At 39.0% G+C, this 22,608-nt stretch overlaps 2 protein-coding genes across 2 annotated transcripts in view; one reads left to right on the forward strand and one right to left on the reverse strand.

The window, feature by feature from the left end:
- Nucleotides 1-9,631, reverse strand: part of crnkl1 (crooked neck pre-mRNA splicing factor 1) — a 37,124-nt gene extending 27,493 nt beyond the window's left edge. Inside the window, exons 1-5 of the mRNA XM_043696526.2 lie at nt 9,458-9,631; nt 4,567-4,719; nt 4,349-4,440; nt 4,083-4,241; nt 2,703-2,869 (exon numbers count right to left, since the gene is read on the reverse strand). Coding sequence (XP_043552461.1) covers nt 2,703-2,869; nt 4,083-4,241; nt 4,349-4,440; nt 4,567-4,719; nt 9,458-9,505 — 619 coding nt within the window. The 5' untranslated portion in view covers nt 9,506-9,631. The remainder of the gene's footprint in view (nt 1-2,702; nt 2,870-4,082; nt 4,242-4,348; nt 4,441-4,566; nt 4,720-9,457) is intronic.
- A 127-nt stretch (nt 9,632-9,758) lies between these two features.
- Nucleotides 9,759-22,608, forward strand: part of cfap61 (cilia and flagella associated protein 61) — a 240,219-nt gene continuing 227,369 nt past the window's right edge. The window contains exons 1-4 of the mRNA XM_087990980.1: nt 9,759-9,777; nt 12,187-12,336; nt 15,567-15,717; nt 17,060-17,136. Coding sequence (XP_087847106.1) covers nt 12,194-12,336; nt 15,567-15,717; nt 17,060-17,136 — 371 coding nt within the window. The 5' untranslated portion in view covers nt 9,759-9,777; nt 12,187-12,193. The remainder of the gene's footprint in view (nt 9,778-12,186; nt 12,337-15,566; nt 15,718-17,059; nt 17,137-22,608) is intronic.

Here is a 22,608-nt window from a genome sequence, read left to right on the forward strand (position 1 = left end):
TAATAATATTAGCCTACGAAAGTAGTTTGAAACACTAACTGCAACATGATAATGTCTTTTGACACTAATGTTGGGTGCCACCTATATTGACAACATGGTGAATTTGTGGAAATCACTGTTTGTCACAAGACAGAACAATATATCCATGACATTTTCAGTTGAAGTTAGAAATGAAAAATTAAACAGATAAAAGTTCAGTTGATCATAAAATGTTACAGATGTCTAGGTAATTGGGTTTTTTTAACACAAATCCCCCACTTAACTGACACTCACAGACCAGCTGCCACTGCTGTGAAGTATCAGTCTGTTCAATTGCACATTCCACACATAGCAGAGTCATAGAGATGTACAGCACGAAAACAGACCCTTCGGTCCAACTCATTCATGCCGACCAGATGTCCCAATGCAATCTAGTCTCACCTGCCAGCATCCTACCCATATCCCTCCAAGTCCTTCCTATTCATATTCCCATCCAGATGCCTTTTAAATGTTGCAGTTGTACCAGCCTCCACCACTTCCTTTGGCAGTTCATTCCACGCACATACCATCCTCTGCGTGAAAAAGTTTCCCCTTAGCTCTCTTTTATCTTTATCTCCCTCTCACCATCAACCTATGCCCTCTAGTTCTGGACTCTTCCACCCCAGGGAAGAGACTTTGTCTATTTATCCTATCCATGCCCCTCATGATTTTATAAACCTCTAGAAGGTCACCCCTCAACCTCCAACACTCCATGGAAAACAGCCCCAGCCTATTCAACTTCTCTCTATAGCTCAAATCCTCTAACCCTTGCAACATCCTTGTAAATCTTTTCTGAACCCAAATGTCACAACATCCTTCCTGACCCATGTCCTGTGCAGCCACAATGTGACCTTCCAACTTCTACACTCAATACTGTGCCCAATAAAGGAAAGCATACCAAACGCCTTCTTCACTATCCTATCTACCTGCGACTCCACTTTCAAGGACCTATGAACCTGCACTCCAAGGTCTTTTCGTTCAGCAACACACCCGAGGACCTTACTATTAAGTGTATAAGTCCTGCTAAGATTTGCTTACCCAAAATGCATCACCTCGCATTTATCTGAAATAAACTCCATCAAGATCCCGTTGTAATCTGAGGTAACTTTCTTCGCTGAGAAAGTGAGGACTGCAGATGCTGGAGATCAGAGCTGAAAATGTTCCTAGGATGCTGCCTGACCTGCTGCGCTTTTCCAGCAACACATTTTCAGCTCTAACTTTCTTCGCTGTCCACGACACCGCCAATTTCGGTGTCATCTGCAAACTTACTAACTGTACCTCTTATGCTCATATCCAAATCATTTGTATAAATGGTGGACCCTGCACCGATCCTGGTAGCATTCCACTGGTCACAGGCCTCCAGTCTGAAGATGAACCTTCACCACCACTCTGTCTACTACCTTCAAGCCAGTTCTGTATCTAAATGGCTAGTTCTCCCTGTATTCCATGAGATCTAACCTTGCTAACCAATCTCCCATAGGGAAGCTTGTCAATCGCCTTATTGAAGTGCATATAGGTCACATCCACCACTCTGCCCTCAATCCTCTTTGTTACTTCTTCACAAAACCTCAATCAAGTTTGTGAGACATGATTTTCCACACACAAAGCCATGTTGACTGTCCCTAATCAGTCCTTGCCTTTCCAAATACATGTACATCCTGTCCCTCAGGATTCCCTCCAATAACTTGCCCACCACCGACGTCAGACTCACTGGTCTATAATTCCCTGGCTTGTCCTTACCACCTTTCTTAAACAGTGGCACCACATTAGCCAACCCCCAGTCTTCCAGTACCTCACCTGTGACTATCGATGATACAAATATCTCAGCATGTACTGATTTTAGGAAAGAGCAATAGGCAAATGCAAAGCTTCTAAAAAAAAGACTGAACACAGAAAAAGCAACAATGAATACTGATGCATTTGAGCTTGTTTTGTGGCAGTTTGAAAAGTTCATTCCTGGCCCAATGCACTATACAATGAGTTTCAATATAAGTTGAAAAATGTGATGCTGGAAAAACACAGCAGGCCAGGCAGCATCCAAGGAGCAGGTGAATCGACGTTTCGGGCATAAGCCCTTCTTCAGGAATGAGGCTGGTGTGCCAAGCGGGCTGAGATAAAAGGTAGGGGGGAGGGAATTTTATCTCAGCCCGCTTGGCACACCAGCTTCATTCCTGAAGAAGGCTTATGCCCGAAATGTCGATTCTCCTGCTCCTCGGATGCTGCCTGACCTACTGTGTTTTTCCAGCATCACATTTTTCAACTCTGGTCTCCAGCATCGGCAGTCCTCACTTTCTCCTAGTTTCAATATAAGTGCCTGTTGGGAAGATAAGGCACTGAAATTGTAATTTTTGGTGCAACTTCTGAATAACTGAGATCCAGGAAATTCAAAAGTTTGCTTCTCCATATTGGTGCTTTTGTCTCACTTTCTTTTAGTTCCTTGTTTGCTCAGAAGAGTGCTAAAAAGAAACTTAAATAATCTGAATTGTAATTAATTGTAATCACAATTGTAATCAGATATGATTAGACCTTAATCCAAATTTAACTACACTGCTTTTGCATTAGGGCAACGTCAGCGATGCTTATAAATAAGTTCTTAAAACTTAAGATTGTCTTCGTTATCATGAGCTATCCATGCAAGTAATATTCCCAATGTCTGATGTTATGTACTCATTCCACAAGGATATACTTCTCATAAACCAGCCTGGCTCTTTCAATTTCTTTGTATCGGAGTTCAAAGTTGATATAGGAGTGCCATGCTTGTTCATCAGGCTGCCATTCCATCCACCGCTCAAACACTTGTCGTGCTCCTGCAACATTTCCTAACATCTCCTCCATGTATGTATATTTATACCTAGCAAAAGTAAATACAATATATCATGTGCACATTAGCATAAGCATACCAATAGATCTACTGGGAACATTAAGTAAATATAGCAATGGGCTTTAAATTATATCCATCATTGCAAAAGCACAACACAGCACTGATTTTGCAACCCATAGCTCCAAAATGGAGTCTCAACACAAATCAGATACTTCCCTAACTTGACAGGGTCTCATCTACAATCTATGTTCATGTGTGGGTTCAGAATGGTTGTAGCTGATTTTAGGGCTTAGGTGGGCAACGGTTCTTACTCCTCAAATTACAGAAAACCTAAGAGATCGCAATCCCATTCTATGAAATGAACAGGCAAATGATAAGATTAGATTAGATTCCCTACAGCGTGGAAACGGGCCCTTCGGCCCAACAAGTCCACACCGACCCTCCGAAGAGTAACCCAGCCAGACCCATTTCCATTTGACTAATGCACCTAACACTATGGGCAATTTAGCATGGCCAATTCACCTGACCTATACATCTTTGGACTGTGGGAGGAAACCGGAGCACCTGGAGGAAACCCACGCAGACACAGGGAGAATGTGCAAACTCCACACAGAAAGTCACCCGAGGCTGGAATTGAACCTGGGACCCTGGTGCCGTGAGACAGCACTATTAACCGCTGAGCCACCGTGCCGCCCTTTTAGGTACTTTTACCAAAAAAATGGGCTCTCCCTTTGAGAAGGCTGTGACATGAACAGCCAGTAACTAATTAGTCTAAATGTAACAACAGTCTTAAGAGCAACAGAAATACTTCTTCAGCTTAAATGTGCTATTATACAGTAAACTATCAGAACCAAAACAATTGGTCCTAAATATATATTGGAAATGTAATTTGCATTCAAATGCAAATATTAAAAGTTTAAAACAAATAAGTGAACTAGAAAGTACTTAATCAATGAAATAGAAAATTCTTATTCTTGCTGTCAACATTCATTCAAGTTAAATTTTGAGGATGTATTAAGAATGATTGCCAAGAAATTGATTAGAAAAACAATTATTCAAATTCAGAAATATTTTGGAATTAGAATAATGCTTTAATAAGTCTACACATTTTCATGCAGTTTGGTCAACGAAACATTTAAGGTAACAGGAGATCTGATTGATGCTAAATCCACACAAAACTCCACAGTATACTATACATAAGTGAAACACAAAACCAAAGATTGTTTACCAGTAATCAACTTACCAAAACTGGTTGACCCTGGGCAGTATGGTAATTGCGCGATCCCAGATATTTCGGGCATGGTTAATCTGCCGATTTTTCATCTCCATTTCTGCATACTTCAACCACAGAGTTATATTTCTGTGATCGACATCTAATGCTCTCTCATAAATGGAACGTGATCTTCAGCAATAATAGTGTAAATGTGTGAAAATAAAAGAAACATTTGTTTATTTCTTGTCAAAAAGATGCGGTCATGTGAATCAATTGCATTTTTTTGAAATAATTACCGTTGTATTTCTTTTAAGCTCTCCTCCCATTGTGCGTATTTGATCCAGTTGCTAATAACAGTTCGATTTTTCCGTATGTTGTCTTCAAATGTCTATTATAAAGTGGTAGCAGTAAATAAAAACATATACAACTTACATATACAGCAAAGGCAACAATCCTGATTTATTACATTATTTTGGTAAACAAAGAAAAATTGTAACTGTTACAAAGCACTTACTTTTCTTTTCCTTAACTTGTAGTCATTCAATTCCTCCTCATCGGTAATCTTTTGTGTAGGAGGTGGTGGAAGGAGTTCAAGTTCCCTCTCTTTCGCTTCTCTCAGGAGCTGTTCAGCAGTGATTTGCAATTCGGCAGGTGCTTTATTTTTCACCTATAAATGAAAACCAACTGAGTCAATAATGGTTCTTTTGACCAATAGCTAAACCTGGTGGTGCATGTAAAGATTAAATAAAATCTTTTAGCTGTAGCTCTGTTTAAGAAACTTTATGTTGAAATCCATGATGGGGCTATATGATCTCTTTTGGGGTCTCCAATATAAAGCACATCTTTGAACATATGCAGAACTGTTGAAGTACTGGCTACATTCAAAAATTGAGTGAATGTCAAGCAAACTATACATTGAAAACTAAATATAGCGATAATTTGGAAAATATAGAATATAACATTCTGTTGTGCAACATGGTACATATGGGTTGAAGGTGAGAGGAGAAATTCTAAATATATAAATACGCTGGTCTCAGGTACTGAGCAGATTTTTTTTCCCCTGTAAATATACCACTTCAGTTTTTATGTTGTACTTTTCCTGCACATTTCCTTTGTGTTCTTGAGAAGAGGAAGTAGGAACAGTGAAAGACTTCATTGTGTACACACAATATTAAAATAAACTCCATTGCTCCCAAGACCAAATTTTCTGATTAGACATATGGTGACAATGTCTCTTGCATTCTTTGTATGCAATTTTCATAGTACTACTAATCAATATTGCTTCCCTGCTCCTGCAATACGAACAAACTAATGACAGTTGTTACTACCTGTTCTCCCTGGTAAACTAACACTTTATCACCATACGAAACATATTTGTGCCATTTTGCAGGAATTCTCATCCAAATCTCACTACTTCACTTCCTGCTCCTTGGAAGATACTTTTGACCAAGCTTCTAAACATCTGCCTTCCTGACATCTGATTCATCCCAGTCTTCAGTCAATTCAATCAATGTAATATCAAGAAATGGCTGAAGGCACTGGAAACTACAAAGGTTATGGCCCTAACAACATCTCAGCAGCAGTTATGAAGACCTGTGCTCTAGAACTAGCTGCACCCTATATCAAGTTGTTCCAATATAGCTACAACACTCAAAATGTGGAAAATTGCCCAGGTACGTCCTGCACACAAAAAGCAGGAGAAATCCAACATGGAGTTGTTTGTTGGTTTGCCGAGCCAGAGATTAATACGTTGGTGGGTGCTTTCTAACTTGGACCGTTTAATGATAATGAAGGTAGTTCATAGACAGTTCATAGTGTTAAATGCAGAACTGAAGTCTATCATTCCTCAGCACCTGATTGGAAAGCTGAGACTGCTGGCCTAAATACCCCACTTTGTAACTGGATCCTGGACTTCCTGACTGGAAAACCACAGCCAGTCCAGATTGGGAACAGCATCTCCAACACCATCACACTGAGCACAGGGACCCCCAGGGCTGTGTGCTCAGTCCACTGCTGTTCACCCTGCTAACACACGACTGTGTGGCAATGCACAGGTCGAATCACATTGTCAAGTTCGTTGTTGACATGACTGTATTTGGTCTCATCAGCAGGAACGACGAGTCAGCATATAGAGAAGAGGTGCAACGGCTAACAGACTGGTGCAAAGCCAACAACCTGCCTTTGAACTTGGACAAAACAAGAGATGGTTGTTGACTTCAGGAGGGCACAGAGTGACCACTCTCCACTGGACATTGATGGCTGCCCAGTGGAGATCATGAAGAGCACCAAATTATTTAGCATCCACCTGGCGGAGAATCTCACCTGGTTCTTCAACATCAGCCCATAGCCAGAAAGCCCAGTAGCATGTCTACTTTCTGCGTAAACTGTGGAAAGCCCACCTCGCAGACTCCCCATCCTCACTACATTCTACATTCAGTGTTAGTTTACCAGGGAGGACAGGTAGTAACAACTGTCATTAACTTGTTCGTATTGCAGGAGCAGGGAAGCAATATTGATTAGTACTACTATGAAAATTGCATACAAAGAATGCCACATCATTGCTTGATTTGGGAATTGCACCATCTCAGATCATTAGACCCTACAATGGATAGTGAGGACATCAGGGTCCCTCTCCCCTCCAGTACAAACATTTACACCACATGCTGCATCCGAAAGGCTAACACAGCATTGAGGAAGACCCCACACACTCCTCACTGAAATTCTTCTCCCTCCTGCCATCTGGCAGAAGATACTGGAGCATTAGGTCTCTCACGGCCAGATTGTGCAGCAGTTTCTTCCTCCAAGCCATCAGGCTCCTTAACACAATATGATTGGACTCTTTTTCATCTGAGATTCTTTGCACAACATCAAATTGCTGCTAGAACAATGCCTATTAATTAGCATTCTTTTATTAAACAGTAACTTGCGTGTTTTGCATTTCTGTACACTTTATGCCACCCTTTGTATGATCGTGTAGTTTGTGCTGTGCATGAGGCACCTTGGTCCTGGAGGAATGCTATCTCTTTTTTTACTGCATCAGTTGTATATGGTAGAAGTGACAAATAAAATCTAATCTACTCTCGACATCAGGAAGCAACCTCTCAACTAATTGGAGTCATAACAAGCACAAAAGGAAATGGTTTAGCAGTTGGAGGTCAGTCTTCTCAATTACAGCTGATTGTTGCAAAAGTACTTTAGGGAACTAGCATAGGCCCAAACACCTTGAGTTAATTCGGCAATTCTACACATCAGAGTCAGGTATGTCCATTGACAGTTGCCTGATGCTCAGCAGCATCAATGACTCCACAGATACTGAAGCAATCCATGTCTGCATGCAACAATGCATGTGTACTGTGTTTGCCAACACTCCTATGATGTACCAAGAGTCACTCAAGCATGTTAAGTCCCTATATAAACCACAAGTGACCACTGTAGGGTATTAATGAACAAAACAATCAGAATCTTGGATTACAATGTTAAATCAACTTTAGTGCACGTTCTCAAGTGGTTATGTGAAGGCTGTACAATCAGGCCACACTTCAAGCACTGCTAAGGTTCAGATCACTGTGACAGATTGTAATAGTAGTGCATTCAGCTGCAAAAATATTACTTTATGGTGTTAAAAGGAGATGCTGTGGTAAGGATTTAGCGCAGTTAAACAAGATACTTAGCAGAACACAGACAGCAAACAAACAATGCTTTTGCAGCACTAAGTTGATTGTTGGAAGTCAAAAGTTTAGATGTCAGAAAAATCCTTCATCAAATGGTAAACGATTTGTATTTCTATTGTACCTTTATGTAATAAAATCTCACAAGGCATTTCACAGCAGATTAAAGCAGACTATGACATCAAGTCAACTAAGGTTAAAACAGATGACCAGAAATTTGGTCAAGCACTATCATAAAGGAAGAATGAGGGGTGGAGAGGTTTAGTGAGAGCTTATGGCTTTGGAAACTGAAGGCAGGCCCACCAGTCGTGCAACACTGATTCTGAACAGGTGAAAATGAGGAGGAGGATTCTGGGGCAGAGAATCATATAATACAGTAGAGGGCCTTCAGCCCATCAAGTCTGTACTGCCAAAATTATACCACCACCTACACTAATCCCACTTTACCACACTAAGCCCATAGCCTTGAATATTATGACACAAAGTCTTTTAAAAGTACTTGATTAACACTATGAGATTTCCCACCTCAACTATCCTCTCAGACAGTGCATTCCAGATACCCAAGACCCTTTAGGTGAAAATGCTTTTTTTCAGATCCCCTCTAAACCACCTGTCTTCACTTTAAAATTATGCCCCCTTGCTGCTGACCCTTCAACTAAGGAAACAGCTACTTTCTATAAACTCTATCCATACTCCTTATAATTTTTACACTTCTAAAAGGCCCTCAACGTTCTCTGCTCCAAAGAAAACAACCCTAGCTTATCCAACCTTCATATTAGAAGAGGTAGGAAGAGACTATGCCATTCAGGAGTGAGGCTTAGGATTTGAAAACAAAATGAAAATTTAAAAATAGATTGCTGCTTAACCAGAAATCAGTGCAAATCAATGAGCAACAGGGTGTGAGCAAGGACATGGGCAGCAGAATCTTGAATGGCCTCAAGTTCATGGAGGATAGAATATAAGGAGGCCACCAGGAGTGTGTTGGAACAGCCGAGAAGTGGTAAAGGCATGGTTGAGGGAATCAGCAATAGCCAGACCTTGACAGAACAGAATTGAGCCATATTATGGGGTTGGAAATAGGTAGCCTTAGTACAGACGTATAGTTGGAGGAACTGTTTGGGATCAAATATGACACCAGCATTACGAATGGGAATTGATTTCTATATTTGTTTCAAGATCAGGGTATGGAAATCATTTAAAAACAAAATCAAGTGCATGCCGTAACAACAAGACTGGAAAACAAAAGTTCAAATGGGGTGAAGGATTTTAATTCAAAACTTTGGCCCAGATCTTATGACCATTGATGAAGTAACTGTGCTTGCCACTGAACTTTTCTGGGCCAGTAGGGGCATTCAGCAAAACGTGTGAAGTTAGTTGACCAATTTAAACTTGCACATGTTGTCCAGCTTGGGTTCCAATGGTAACAAGGTTTTACTCAGAGTAATTTCAGCTAATATACTTTAAAATTATCTTGAAATCCAAGAAAGGTGATATAGAAATGCAAATCCTTCCTCTGAAGGAAACGAGGAGGAGTAGGGAGCAATTTTCAACTCACAGCAAGCAAATGTGTTGGGAGAAGGGAAGGAACAGCACAGTCCCTGTGCCAACCTTTAAACGTCCTGATCTTAACCGCAAGGCCATCAGGTTGCTGATGTCGGTCAAGAATAAATGTCGGTGTTTGTCAATTCCTACAAAGCCTGACTGGGCCCAACACAGTTCTAGCAAGGCGCTGGTTACCTTCGCCACTTTAGGAATTCGCTGTTTTCCAGCCGCGGTCGAAGCCATTTTCCGACCGTTGTTTTTTTTTTCCACTCTCCTCAATCGTTCTTTTGCTAATTCAAAGTAAAACGCAACCACTAAAATGAAATAAAACAAAACGCTGTCGCCGTCACCGTCACTCCGACAGCAGCCCAGCAAACATCCGGGCCTCCCGCGCCGTGACCTCCGACCCGACAGCACACCACGTGGTACCGACGGCAGTTGCCATGGTACCGGAGCGCCGCGTTGCTAAGGCATCTTGTGGCTTCTCGGTCGCGAAGGCTGTGGCAGTGGCGCAGGTTTGTTTTACTTTTAAGAAAGAAGTTGAGTGACTTCTTCTATCTGGAAGAGGGCAAATTTTTATTATTATGCGTGGGGCAGAGGCTTATAAAGGTGAGCTCAGACTTGGCTAAATTCAACAATAAAACAAAGAATTGCGGAGGCTGGAGATCTGAACAAAAACAGAAATTGCTGGACTGTTAGCTCAACCGGTCTGTTAGTATCTCTGTAAAGAGAAAGCAACGTTTCGACTTCAGAGTCCGAACGAAGGGTCGCTGGACCCGAAGTTAACTCTGATTTTTCTCCACCGATGCTGCCAGACCTGCTGAGCTTTTCCAGCAACTTCTGTTTTTGTTTCGGATTTAGAGCATTCGCAGTTCTTTCAGTTTTTATTTAGAGAGAAAGCGGTAATACTTATTGAGTGTTCATTTTGAAATAGCCAAAAGTTACACAATACCAGGTTTATTCAAAATCACAAGCTTTTGGGGTGCTGCTCCTTTGTCAGATGAAGTAATCAATCAGATCATAGGTCACCCCTTCACTTACTATTCAGCTGTTGACACTTTATTCACACCGTTTGAAACTTTTGATCAATTGCAAAAACGTTATTCGGCCTGTCGACATTCAACTCATATTATTTGTACTTTTGACACTCTTAATTGCCTGGAACTATCTTGCCATTATCTCTCGACCTATAAATTCTATGCCTGTGTACTTCCTTCCACTTCACTTAACAATACACTTCATTTGACAAAGGAGCAACACTCTAAAACTTGTGATTTCAAATAAACCTGTTGAGCTGTACAGGACTTTGGTTAGGCCACAGTTGGAGTACTGTGTGCAGTTCTGGTCGCCTCACTTTAGGAAAGATGTGGAAGCTTTGGAGAGGGTGCAGAGAAGATTTACCAGGATGTTGCCTGGAATGGAGAGGAAGTCGTACGAGGATAGGTTGAGAGTTCTCGGCCTTTTCTCGTTGGAACGGCGAAGGATGAGGGGTGACTTGATAGAGGTTTATAAGATGATCAGAGGAATAGATAGAGTAGACAGTCAGAAACTTTTTCCCCGGGTACAACAGAGTGTTACAAGGGGACATAAATTTAAGGTGAAGGGTGGAAGGTATAGGGGAGATGTCAGGGGTGGGTTCTTTACCCAGAGAGTGGTGGGGGCATGGAATGCGCTGCCCGTGGGAGTGGTGGAGTCGGAATCATTGGCGACCTTTAAGCGGCATTTGGATAGGTACATGGATGGGTACTTAATCTAGGTTAGAAGTTCGGCACAACATCGTGGGCCGAAGGGCTTGTTCTGTGCTGTATTGTTCTATGTTCTATGTTCTAACTATAACTTGGTGTCGTGTGACTTCTGACTTTGTCCTCCCCAGTGCAACACTGGCAGCTCCACATTATTGTGAAATACTCAAGACAAATCTGACCATTATGCGTTATTTGCAGCTTTTACTGTTTATTCTTTCTAAGAATGAATAACTGTCCTTCTGTCTCTACAGATGTGCCTGACCTGCAGGTTGCTTCAGTTTTATTCAGTATATTTTAAGGGTATATACCAACAAACTTGGAGAAATGTGTTATTTATAGCCTATAGAATTATTGTGTGCAATATGTAATTTAATCCATGCTTTATCTCTATTTCTCCAATCCTTTTTCCTAATTGTGGTTAGATACAATTCAGCTTTGAGGCAAAATCTGTGAGATGTGGTGGTGTGACTGGCTATTAAGTTTTGGAATTAGCAGAAGGCATAACATCAGAGTTGATTCACAAGTCACATATGATTCCTCATAATTCAGAAGAAGTTATGTTGTGAAGAAGACCCATGTTATCATTGTTTTTCCTCATTCATAGAGCAGCCCTCTAGAAAATACCTATAACCATTATGGATCACCAGCATCTCAAGGGCTGAAATGTTTCAAAGAGAAGGCCCTCAGTGATCACACAAGATAACTAGGAATTCACAAAAGTTGTTGGTGTCAACCACATTCTGAGAATAAATAAAAATGACCTAAGTAACATTGACAATTTATATTTATATCTTTTTAACTTCATTTCAGTGACGATTTTGAAGTGTCAGTACATAGTTCACAGGACATCAAACAGGATAGGAGAGATAATTAGCAAGATGTTTTTGATAACCTTATCTATTATCTCTGCCTCTAATGATATAGTAATATCATTTTAATTTTAAATTGTAATGCCTAGTCATTTATTTAGCTCCATAGATCTGTAGTGGTTATTGTTGCTCAAAATTTTGTTTGACAATGTTTGCACAAGATTATCATATCCTTTCAATTTTTGCCATTGATACCTGTGACTGAAAATATTGTTCTGTCTAATTGCAATTTTTATGACCCTGAGTAAATATTTTCATTACCTCATGACATGCTATAATTTCCATTCCTTATCTGTACTCTCTTTTCCAGAGCAACAATGACAACAATATATGCTTCAGGTGGAGGAAGTCTAGTAATAAATGTCAGACGATCAGAATCTCAAGATGCACATCAGATTGTGAAACTGTTCACCCCCAGTACGACAGCCATGTTTGGAAGAATTAATATCTTCTACCTGCTGTATGTATATGTAAAGAATGTCCAGTAATAAGGCCTTAGAAAAGCTGTTTTCATTGAAGTGTACAGAGCTAATATGTGTTTTAGTGATTAGGTGCAAAAGTACAACTAAGGATAAAAAGCTATGGTGGAAATAATTATAGCTCAAATTGCATCTGAATTTCCTTTAATCTTTATCATAATGTACCAAGGTGATTCATGAATTATTACAAACTAAATCAATGAGATTAACAGGCAAGCAACCATTTCAGAGTTTACTTTGTCCTATCATATTGTCATTTTCTGTGCCATTCTACAACTTAAAGGCAATCTGTTACAAAATATAAGTAGAACTTGTGGGGGGAAAACCCAACAAGTCAAGAATATTCTGCAGGGATATAAACAGAATTAATGTTTACTGTTGATCACCTTGCATCGGATCTGGAAGAAGCTAGAGATTTAATAATATATAAGTAAGTGCAAAGCCAGGGAAGAAGTGGAACATGTGGGGACATCTGCAAGGAAAATATAAGAACAAAAGAAATAAAAGTAGGAGTAGACATTTGGCTCCTCACGTTCGCCCTGTCAGTCAGTAAGATTATGGCTAATCTGTGCAGGCGTCAACTTCTGTTTCATATCATCTCCTTGTAGCTCTCAATTCCCAATAGTTCTAAAATCTATCTATCCTCTCTTTCAACATTTCAATAATCAAACCTCTACAACTCTCTGGTACAGAATTCCAGCCATTCACTATCTTCTGAGAAAATAAATCACTTCACATCACAGTTTTAAATAAATATTCTCTTTCCATGTAACAATGTTCCCAAGTTTGAGATTCTCCCTCTCGTGGAAGCATCTTTTCGATATCTACCCTGTCATGATCCTCGGAATTTTGAGCACTTCAATAAAATTATCCCTTCTGTTTGTAAACCCTAACCTGTTCAGCCATTTCTATTAAGTCAATCCTTTCATCCTAGGAATCAGCCAATGAATCTTTTTTGAGCTGCCTCCGGTACTAGTATATCCTTTCTGAAATATAAGGACCAAGACAGAACTCCAGGGTATGGCCTCACCAACAACGTCTACATTTGTAATAAGACTTCCTTATTTTTAAGCTCCAACTCCCTGGTAATGAAGGCCAAAATTCTCTTTGCCTTCTTAATTACTTGCCGCGAGCTTACTTTTTATGTTTTGTTTACAAGATCACTTTTTGCTGCAATTTTTTGAAGTTTTTCTCCATTTAAATAATAGTCTACCTTTTGGTTCTTCTTGGCAAAGTATATGATCTCCAATTTCCTATATTAAACTCAATCTGCCAAGTGTTTTGCCCACTCAGTCAACTTATTGCTATCCCCTTGCAAATATTTACGTCCTTATCACAGCATGACCTCCCAACTACTTCTGTATCATCAGTAAGTCTGGTTACATTCAACATTAGCCCCCCACCAAAAGTTATTAATACAGATCGTTAAGAATTGAAGCCCTAGCACCTATCCACATAGCACTCCAATAGTTACATACTTCCAACCTGAAAATGTCCTGTTAATTCCAAATGCCCGTCTTCTATGTGTAAACCAATCCTCAATCCATACTAATGCATTATTCACAGTACAGTGAACTCCTATATTGTGCAACAACATTTTCTAGGGCACCTTCTGTGGAAATCTAAATACACTACATCTACCAGTTCATTTTTATCAACTTTGCTTGCTCTCAATGAACTCTAGCAATTTTGACAAGCAGATTTCCTTTTGACAAAACCATGTTGAACTTGCTTGATTGCATTAAGCTTTTCTAAATGTCCTGCTAATAATGGACTCCAGCATTTCTCTTAATAATGGACTCTGACACTTTCCCAATGACATGCACTTTCCTGCTTTCTATCTCCCTTCCTCCTTGAACAGGAACATGATATTCATGGTTCCCGTCTCTCAGGGTGTGTTTTAGAATATTTTGGCCAATACCTCCATTATCTCTGTAATCATTTATTTTAAAACCTTGGATCAGGTCTTGGTGATTTGTCTGCCTTTGGTTTCATTAGTTTGTCAATAACATTTTCACTTATGATAGACACTGTGACAAGATTTTTTTATCCCATTAGCATTTTGGTTATCTATTATATTTTGGGGGTGTTTATGAAGACTGACGCAAAATGTTGCTTTTAAGTGCCAAAACCCTATTCCCTGTTATTAATTCCCCAGTTGCATCCTCTGGGGTCCCAAACTCCTTTAGCTACTATTTTTCTTTTTGTAGAAAAAGCTCTAGCCATTCATTTTCTTGTCAGTTTACTGTCATCATCAAATTCATCCTCTTTTAATAGCTTTTTAGTCATACGCTGTTGGTTCCTAAAACTTCCTGATCTTCTGGTCTTTGTTGTTTTGTATACATTAGTTTATGATTGGATATTCTCCTTGACTATTGTTGTTAACCATTGTTGGTTCATGGTTCTCAAGTCCTTCTTTTTGACTGGAATAAAGTTTTGCTCAGAATTGTGAAATATCTGCTTAAACGTCTGCCTCTGCTCATCCACTGACCTTCCCTTACGTCTATTTCCGAGTTGCTTTAGCAACTCTTTTTTTCACATCACCATAATGTTTTTTTTCAAGTTGATGATACTGGTTGGACACCTGAGTTGCTTATCTGCACACTGAATTTGAAATTCCAGCATTTTGTGACTGCCACCACCACCCCCAAGACTCCAGAAGTCTAAGATCTCATTCATCTAATTTCATCATACACTATAGGTATAAAACAACCTGTTCTCGAATAGGTCCTCCAACATATTGCTCAAAGAAACAATTCCTGACGCAGTCTACAAATTTGTCTTCCATGTTACTTTTGCCAATCTGATTTGTCCAGTCAACACAGATTAAAATCACCCTTGACAATTGAAGTGCCATCAACTTATCTGTTTTGTTATTAATGTTGCCTGCATTTAGCTAAAGATTCTTAAGATTTTACTTTATACCATTCCCGTAGAGGGGAAAGGAATGTGTTTAATGATGTCACCACCCGTTTGTACAAAACAAGATCCAACAAAATAAATTATCTGGACATCAAATCATTGCTGTGTGTGGGACCTTGTTTTGTGCAAACTGGTTTTCATATATTAAGCAGTGGTTATACTTCAAAAGTGGCTTATATGCTATAAAGTGCTTTGAGATGACCTGAGGTCATTAAAGCATTTTAGTTACTGAATGAATGCAAGATCAGAATTTCTTTAAGAGTTCTGTTTTATTTCCTTGCACCTCCAGCGAAAAAGCAAATCTTGCTTTGACAGTGGAAAATGAGAAGAAAGACGTTTTAGCTCATGCTGTTTTCTTGGATTATCCAAATATTGAGGCTGTTGAGAAAGACAACTGGGAACCATGGCTACATACATATGGTCCTAGTTCAAAATGTACAGTAAGTTGAAATCTGAAAATAATAATAATTCTGAATGTGGGATTCAATATGTACTGCAATGACAAAATATTTTCACAACCACAGTAAATATGTTTTGTGTTAATGAATTCACTGTTGTGGACTTTGCAGTGAGCAGTTAAGGAAATTGCTCACATTAAACACAAAGCTCATAAAGATCTAGCCATTACTGCAGTGTGATTTTCTACTCTCCTAATAGTAAATTTGGTACCAGTACATTTGGTGGCAGCAACAGTGTTGTCCCAAGAATTTAAGAGTTGTTGATAAAAATTAAATGTTATTTCACTTAATTTGGAACCCCACTCTTCTACCTGTTTCCCAGACTTTTACCTCTGGCTATCTCCCCCAAACAATTCTCGGCCACGCCCCAACTGAATTATTTTCCTCTACTACTTCTTTCCCTAAGTATTTTCATTTTTTCTACAGCTGAGTTATGTTTGCATATTACATATATTTATCATCCTTATCTACTCCCCTCTGTACACTGCCCAGCCCAGCATCAAGTATTTCCAAGATTAGTCTTTTTTAATATAATAAAAATGCAGAATATTTTAAATCTAAAGATGTCTGTTAAGAAGAAAACCTATGCAAAGTTCAAAATCTTTTTAATTTCCTGAAATTTCTAATCCTCTTTTGTCTCTCTGTCCCTATTCTTGAATTCACATGCTTTCTCAATTCCTTCCTTTTTATCTTGGATTTGCTTTTGACTTACTTACTCCTGCCTTATACTTCCTTCTTTTCCTTCTTTCTTGCCCCTTCCTGCCATATTTCCTGCCTCTGCTTTCTTTCTGCCTTCCTCCTATTTCTCCAAAATGCAGTTTCCCCAACATCACTTTCTTTCTGCTTTCTCTCCCATTCTACCTCTGCCCCTCATTTCTTTTCTTTTAAATTAAATACCCTGCATAACTCTCCTCTGCTTTCCCTTCACCTTTATTTATCTTGCCACTCCTTTCTGTTCATCTTTACTCTCTTTCATCTTCCCAATCTATTTCCCCATTTCCTTGTCCAATGCCTTCTATTTTGCAATGATATAACAATTACCATTTATTGGGAAATCTATAAATTTCACTTTAACATGTGACTAGACATTGTGAATTGTGAGTTACAATGATACGAATGTTACTTGCAATATGCTTTGTGTAGATTGGCAAACCCTTATTGTGTCAAGAGTGTGCGTTCTCTGGTTTCTGGCATCTCTTAAGTATTACATCTATAGACTGTGGATAAATGTAATAAAATATCACTGACTTTCTTTAATTTTTTTATGGATATTTCATTGGGTGAGTTATGTTCACATACAGCATATTTTTTTAAATCTTGACAGCCTTTGAACACCCTTTTTTTACATTTGCTTGTGACAAAATCAAGAGTCGCAGGTGGTTGTGCTAGAGAGATTGTCAGGTAGGTTGTGTGTTAATAATTCTTAACTGTGGGTAAATTATTCATTCCACTATGGATACACTCAGGCACTGTGCAAGAAAATCTTTGCAAAGCTGTAGAATCATCAGTTACTTGCAAAGGTGTTGATCAAATCTACCTCGGACACATGTTGTCATGCTAGGGACTCAGGGAGAATATTACAAAAATAACTTTGAGACGAAGGGCAAGTGGACAAATGATCTGTGCAATGTCATTTTATCCTTTCTAAGAATTGTTAAATATCATTGCTTACTGTTAAATATCTTAGAAAGGATAAAATGACATTGCACAGTGTTTGAACAGCCAGACCCCCAAACTATTTTAAGGAGGTAGCCTAGACCCAAATGTTTTCCTATTTTAAAGGCTATTGTAAGGTGCCATTTTCCAGATGCAATGCGACTGGTCAAACTACTTGATGTTAAGCAAAACACCATTTATTCAAATATTATAGTTAAGGTGCAACAAAAAAGAGCAACTTAGAATAACGTAATGCTATTGGAAAATTTAACAGAATAGATACAGTAGTATTACTAATTAACTGTTGCAATATAGTAATATCCCACAAACACATTATTTGGGCAAAAAGGCAAATCCAGAAATCAGATTTTTTCAAAAGTAACATCTACAGTAGGAAGAGAAACCCAGACTTCTAGCTGTAACTAAGAGAAGGGGAAAAAGATAGCTTTTACTTCTTCAAAACTCCAGCAGCTTCTACTGAACCCAAAAGCTAAAAAAACCTAGAAATCCTGGTCAGTGAGAGCTGCCAAACCCATCCAAACTGCTTCTATTGTTCGAACATTTTAAAAAACCCTATGGCCTCATAAGCTGCTTATGTTACCAAAAACAGTTCATCACCTCTCGTTCAATCTCTCTCTTCAAAGAAACCAGGACAAGATACACATCTTAAAGCCACAGCATTGTAACACCACATTCCCTTAAAAGAAATGAACATTCAATATACAAAGGTGGCTTCATTTTTAAAGACCTTAATCTTATGCTATTAGTACACTACAATACATATACATTACATTGACTCTATGCATGCAAATATTCACTACTACAAGCTATTTCAGTCTGTTTATTCCTGCCACCAAGTGATTCCGTCTTCTTCCATCAAAGTTGTGACAACGCATCAGTAATTATCCACGTGTCCTGCCACGTGTATAATTTTCAAATTGAATAACTGCAAGAATAGGTCCATTTAACCAGTCTGGAATTTTTTCTTTAAACTGCTTCAAGAGTTTTCAGGCGTAATGATCAATATATACAATTGTCTCAGGCACAGTTACTGATAATACAAATGTTGAAACATTGTAGCGCCAACACCAAATGCTGTAATGCTGAAGGCCCCCTTCTCAATCATGGAATATTTTCCTTGATGATTATTTAGTTTTCTGAAAATACCCAATAGGTCTTTCTATCTTCTCATCATCTTCTTGCAAGAGTACAGCACCAACACCCACATCACATGGTAAATAGCCATCTTGAATGACTTTACATAATTAGGTGTGACTAACACTAGGACAGTGGTTAACACAGCATTCAGCCTGTCAAATGCCTTCTGACAATTCTCTGTCCACTGAAATTTTCTGTACTTCTTCAGTAAATCAGTCAGTGGAGCACACTTCTAAAATTCAGTACTAACCTCCAATAAAAAACATCAATCCGAGAAATCATAGATAGCACCTTCTTCATTGATGGTTAAGGAAACTTCTCAGTATTATTTGTCTTCACGTCCTGTGGGGCCATCTGCCAATATCCAGTAAAATGGCCCAGAAATGTGACTTGGGGTTTTGCAAACTTACTCTTAGCCAGATTGATCACCAAGTCTGCTTCCCAAAGTCTATGGAACAATTCTGAGAGATGCTGCAAATGTTCTTTCCACGTGTGACTAAAAATCACCATATTGTTGAAGTGTACCACACAATTGGATAAACCAGAAATGACTTTATTAGTTAGGCTTTGAAATGATTTAGATTTAGATTACCTACAGTGTGGAAACAGGCCCTTCGGCCCAACCAGTCCACACTGATTCTCCGAAGAGTAGTCCACTCAGAACTATTTCCCTCCTAACGCTAACACTGAGCCACCGTGTCGCCCCAAATGTGGCTGGTGCATTTTTCATGCCAAATGGCATGACTTTAAATTGGTATAGTCCATTCGGTGTCTAGGAAGCCAAAATTATCTTTGCTCTTTTGGATAAAGATACCCGCCAGTATCATCTGAACAAGTCCAACTTATAATTATAGGTTGCTTGTCCTACCTTCTCAATACAGTCTTCCAAACATGCAATAGAATATGAATCAGACATTTTAACTGCATTGACTTTATAATAGTCCACACATAATTGTTGGGTACCATCTGGAATTAGCACTATTACTATGGGTGAGCTCCAGTCACAGCAACTCACTTCTATTATGTTGTCTTTGAGCATGTGTTCAATCTCTTTTTGAACCTGTGTCAAGTTTAGAGGGTTAAGAGTATAAGGATGTTGTTTAACTGGAACAGCATTTCCTATATCTACACCTTGCATGATTAGTTTAGTACTTCCCAACTTATTCCCATATATCTCCCCATGAGATTGTAGTGACCTTTCAGGTCATTTAAATTTTCCTCTGGAAGCTAACTCAGTAATTTATCCCAATTTTTGACAACTTCCTCATTGTCCAATATAATTTGGGGGAATGTCCAATTCAGAATCATCTGAATTTGTTTCTTCACTCTGTAACCAGTAACACATTCTTCTTTAGCTTTCCTTCGTTATCAAACTCTTTTCAGCAATTCACACGATGCATTCTGTGAGATTTCTTTCTATCTGGCACTTTTATCAAATAATTCACCTCACTCAAATTCGATTTGATTAGGCCCACTAAACCTTACTTTTAACGGTTCATCTACCACTGGAAGTAACACTGACACTTTATCCTCACTAGCAAAATTGCAAATTTTTGATTTCTAGTCTACTTCCTGTTTCATCACATGCTGTGCTACTTTTAAATGCTATCTAGCCAACTCACCCGCTCTATTTAATCTTTCCCTAAAATTTGACACATTGTCCAAATATGTGACTCTAAACTCTGACTCACCAATTTCTCCTTAATTAGTTTCAGTGGTCCTCTTACCTCATGCCAAAAACTAATTCAAATGGCCTGAATTTAGTAGATTCATTAGTTGCATTCCTCATTGCAAATAGGGTAAATAAAATTCCTTTATCCCAAACCTCTGGATAGTCTTGACTATATGCCCTCAACATGGTCTTTAAATGTCACTGTTCTAGTGCTCCATGTGATTCTGCTGTGGATTTGAGTTGTTTTATCCTTAAGCTTTCCATAACTATCTTAAATAATTTTGATGTAAAATTTGACCCTTGATCTGATTGTATTGCTGTGGGTAGTCCATATCCATTAAAAACATTGAGTAACTCTTCTACAGTCCTATTAGTTGTGATATTGCGAAATGGAATAGCCTCTTGAAATCTCATGAACAAATACAGATTCCCACTTTTCGTTTTAAGTAGGAGTTCTGCGCGGTCAATGAAGACCCTTCTAAAAGGTTCCTCAAATGCAGGAATGGATGCTAGTTTTATCATTGCCTGAGGTTTTCCTGCCTGTCACACATGGCATGTCCGTCAAAATTTAACCAAATCCTTATGCTGTCCAGACCAGTAAAAATGCTTTTGTATTTTGGCTTGAGTTTTCCTTACTCCAAATGATCTCCTCCTGGTAATTCATTTGCTTTTCGCAACACCTTCTTTCTACAACCTCCAACTCACCGATAATACAACTTTATGAACTTCTGCCCGTTTATCATCCGTCTGAATATGTAATGGTCTCAATTTCCTCATCAAAACATCATTTTTAAGATAGTAACAGTCTGGAGTACCTCAGATTCTTCTTCTGTGTATGCTTTTTGATACCTCTGCTTCAGTTTTTCATCATCCTGTTGTAATTCAATTAACTTCTCCGCACTAAAAATATCCACTTTGTCCTTCCACCTGTTCTTGTTTTTTCTTAACCTCGTCAAACATAGTCTCTGACAACTGAACTTAAATTTCCTTATCTTTATTCTTTGATTTCTCCTCTTTGTGACCTTGTTACCCTCAGTCGGGAAACATCCTAGGATACACTTTCTGTAATACCCCAAGTGATTTTCCACTGGCTTTTCAACCACAGTAGGCATCACTCCCACTTGTGATCCAGCTATATCGTTGCCAAGGACATATTGTATTTCTGGAGCCGAGAGTTTCTCTCGTCCTCCTACCACCACTTTTCCACCAGACTGTCCAACTTCACTTTATATAATGGAGCACTTCGCATCTCACCATGAATTCCACATATTACAACTTTTTCTGGCAATACTCCCGAATTATATATCTCCTGATCTCTCACCATCAAAGATTGACATGGTCCCAAATCTCTTAAAATTTTAATTTCTTTACCTGCTCCTCCTAGCATATACAAGTAAACCTGCCTGCGCAAGTAAATTATCTAAGGAGATCTGACATTTCCTTCTCAACCAACCCAGACCAGGTTGTACATTCTGTTGCAGCTTTGTAGCTCCACTGTGCTTTCCTTTACCACTTCAACAAAGCCCACTAGCTTATCCTATTTTCCCACATCTATCTTCCCATTGCTTTTTGTAAACCACCAATAGTGCAACTTCATATGTCCTACATTATTGCAGTGAAAACACCTGAGCTTTTTTACTTCTCTTTCTCCCTCATGGGTTTTTGTTTTTACCCTGTGATATGTTATCTTCAATGAGATCTCCTTTTCCCATCACTTGAGAAATTCTCTTTTCCCCAACTTCTATGCCTCACAGATCAAAGTTGATATCAGAAGCCAACTGATTTGTGAGTTGGCTAAGTTGATTTGTGAACCAACTTATAATCATTGACCATTTCCACTGCTAATCTTGCAGTTTTAACTCCTATCTGCTCTTCCACATGAGTTCTCACCACTTCACGATCTGAATTTTTGAACTCCTCCAACATAATCATCTCTCCAAGAGCATCATATGTTTGATCTATTTTCAATGCCCTTATCCACCTATAAAAATTACTTTGTTTGATTCTTTCAAACTCAATGTAAGTTTGACCAGGGTCACACCTTAGATTCCTGAAACATTGTCTATCGGCTTCTGATACTAAGTCATATGCGCTGAAGATGGCTTTCTTTACCTCCTCATACCCTCCAGAAATCTCTTCTGATAGTGATGCAAATACCTCCCTAGCTCTACCTACCAACTTTGTTTTGGTCAATAATATGCACATGGTCACCGGCCATTTCATTTGTTTAGCCACTTTCTCAAATGAAATGATAAAGACTTCTACATCCTTTTCATTGAACTTAGATAATATTTGGACATATTTAAACAGATCCCCACCAGGCATTTGGCTACAATGTGACTGGTGTCCATCACTGTCCTCATCACTAAACCTGCCTTCAAACTTTA

This window comes from Chiloscyllium plagiosum, unplaced genomic scaffold (assembly GCF_037043375.1).
Source record: "Chiloscyllium plagiosum isolate Xiang-an unplaced genomic scaffold, Cpla_swu_hap1 HiC_scaffold_10, whole genome shotgun sequence".
Classification (NCBI taxonomy): domain Eukaryota; kingdom Metazoa; phylum Chordata; class Chondrichthyes; order Orectolobiformes; family Hemiscylliidae; genus Chiloscyllium; species Chiloscyllium plagiosum.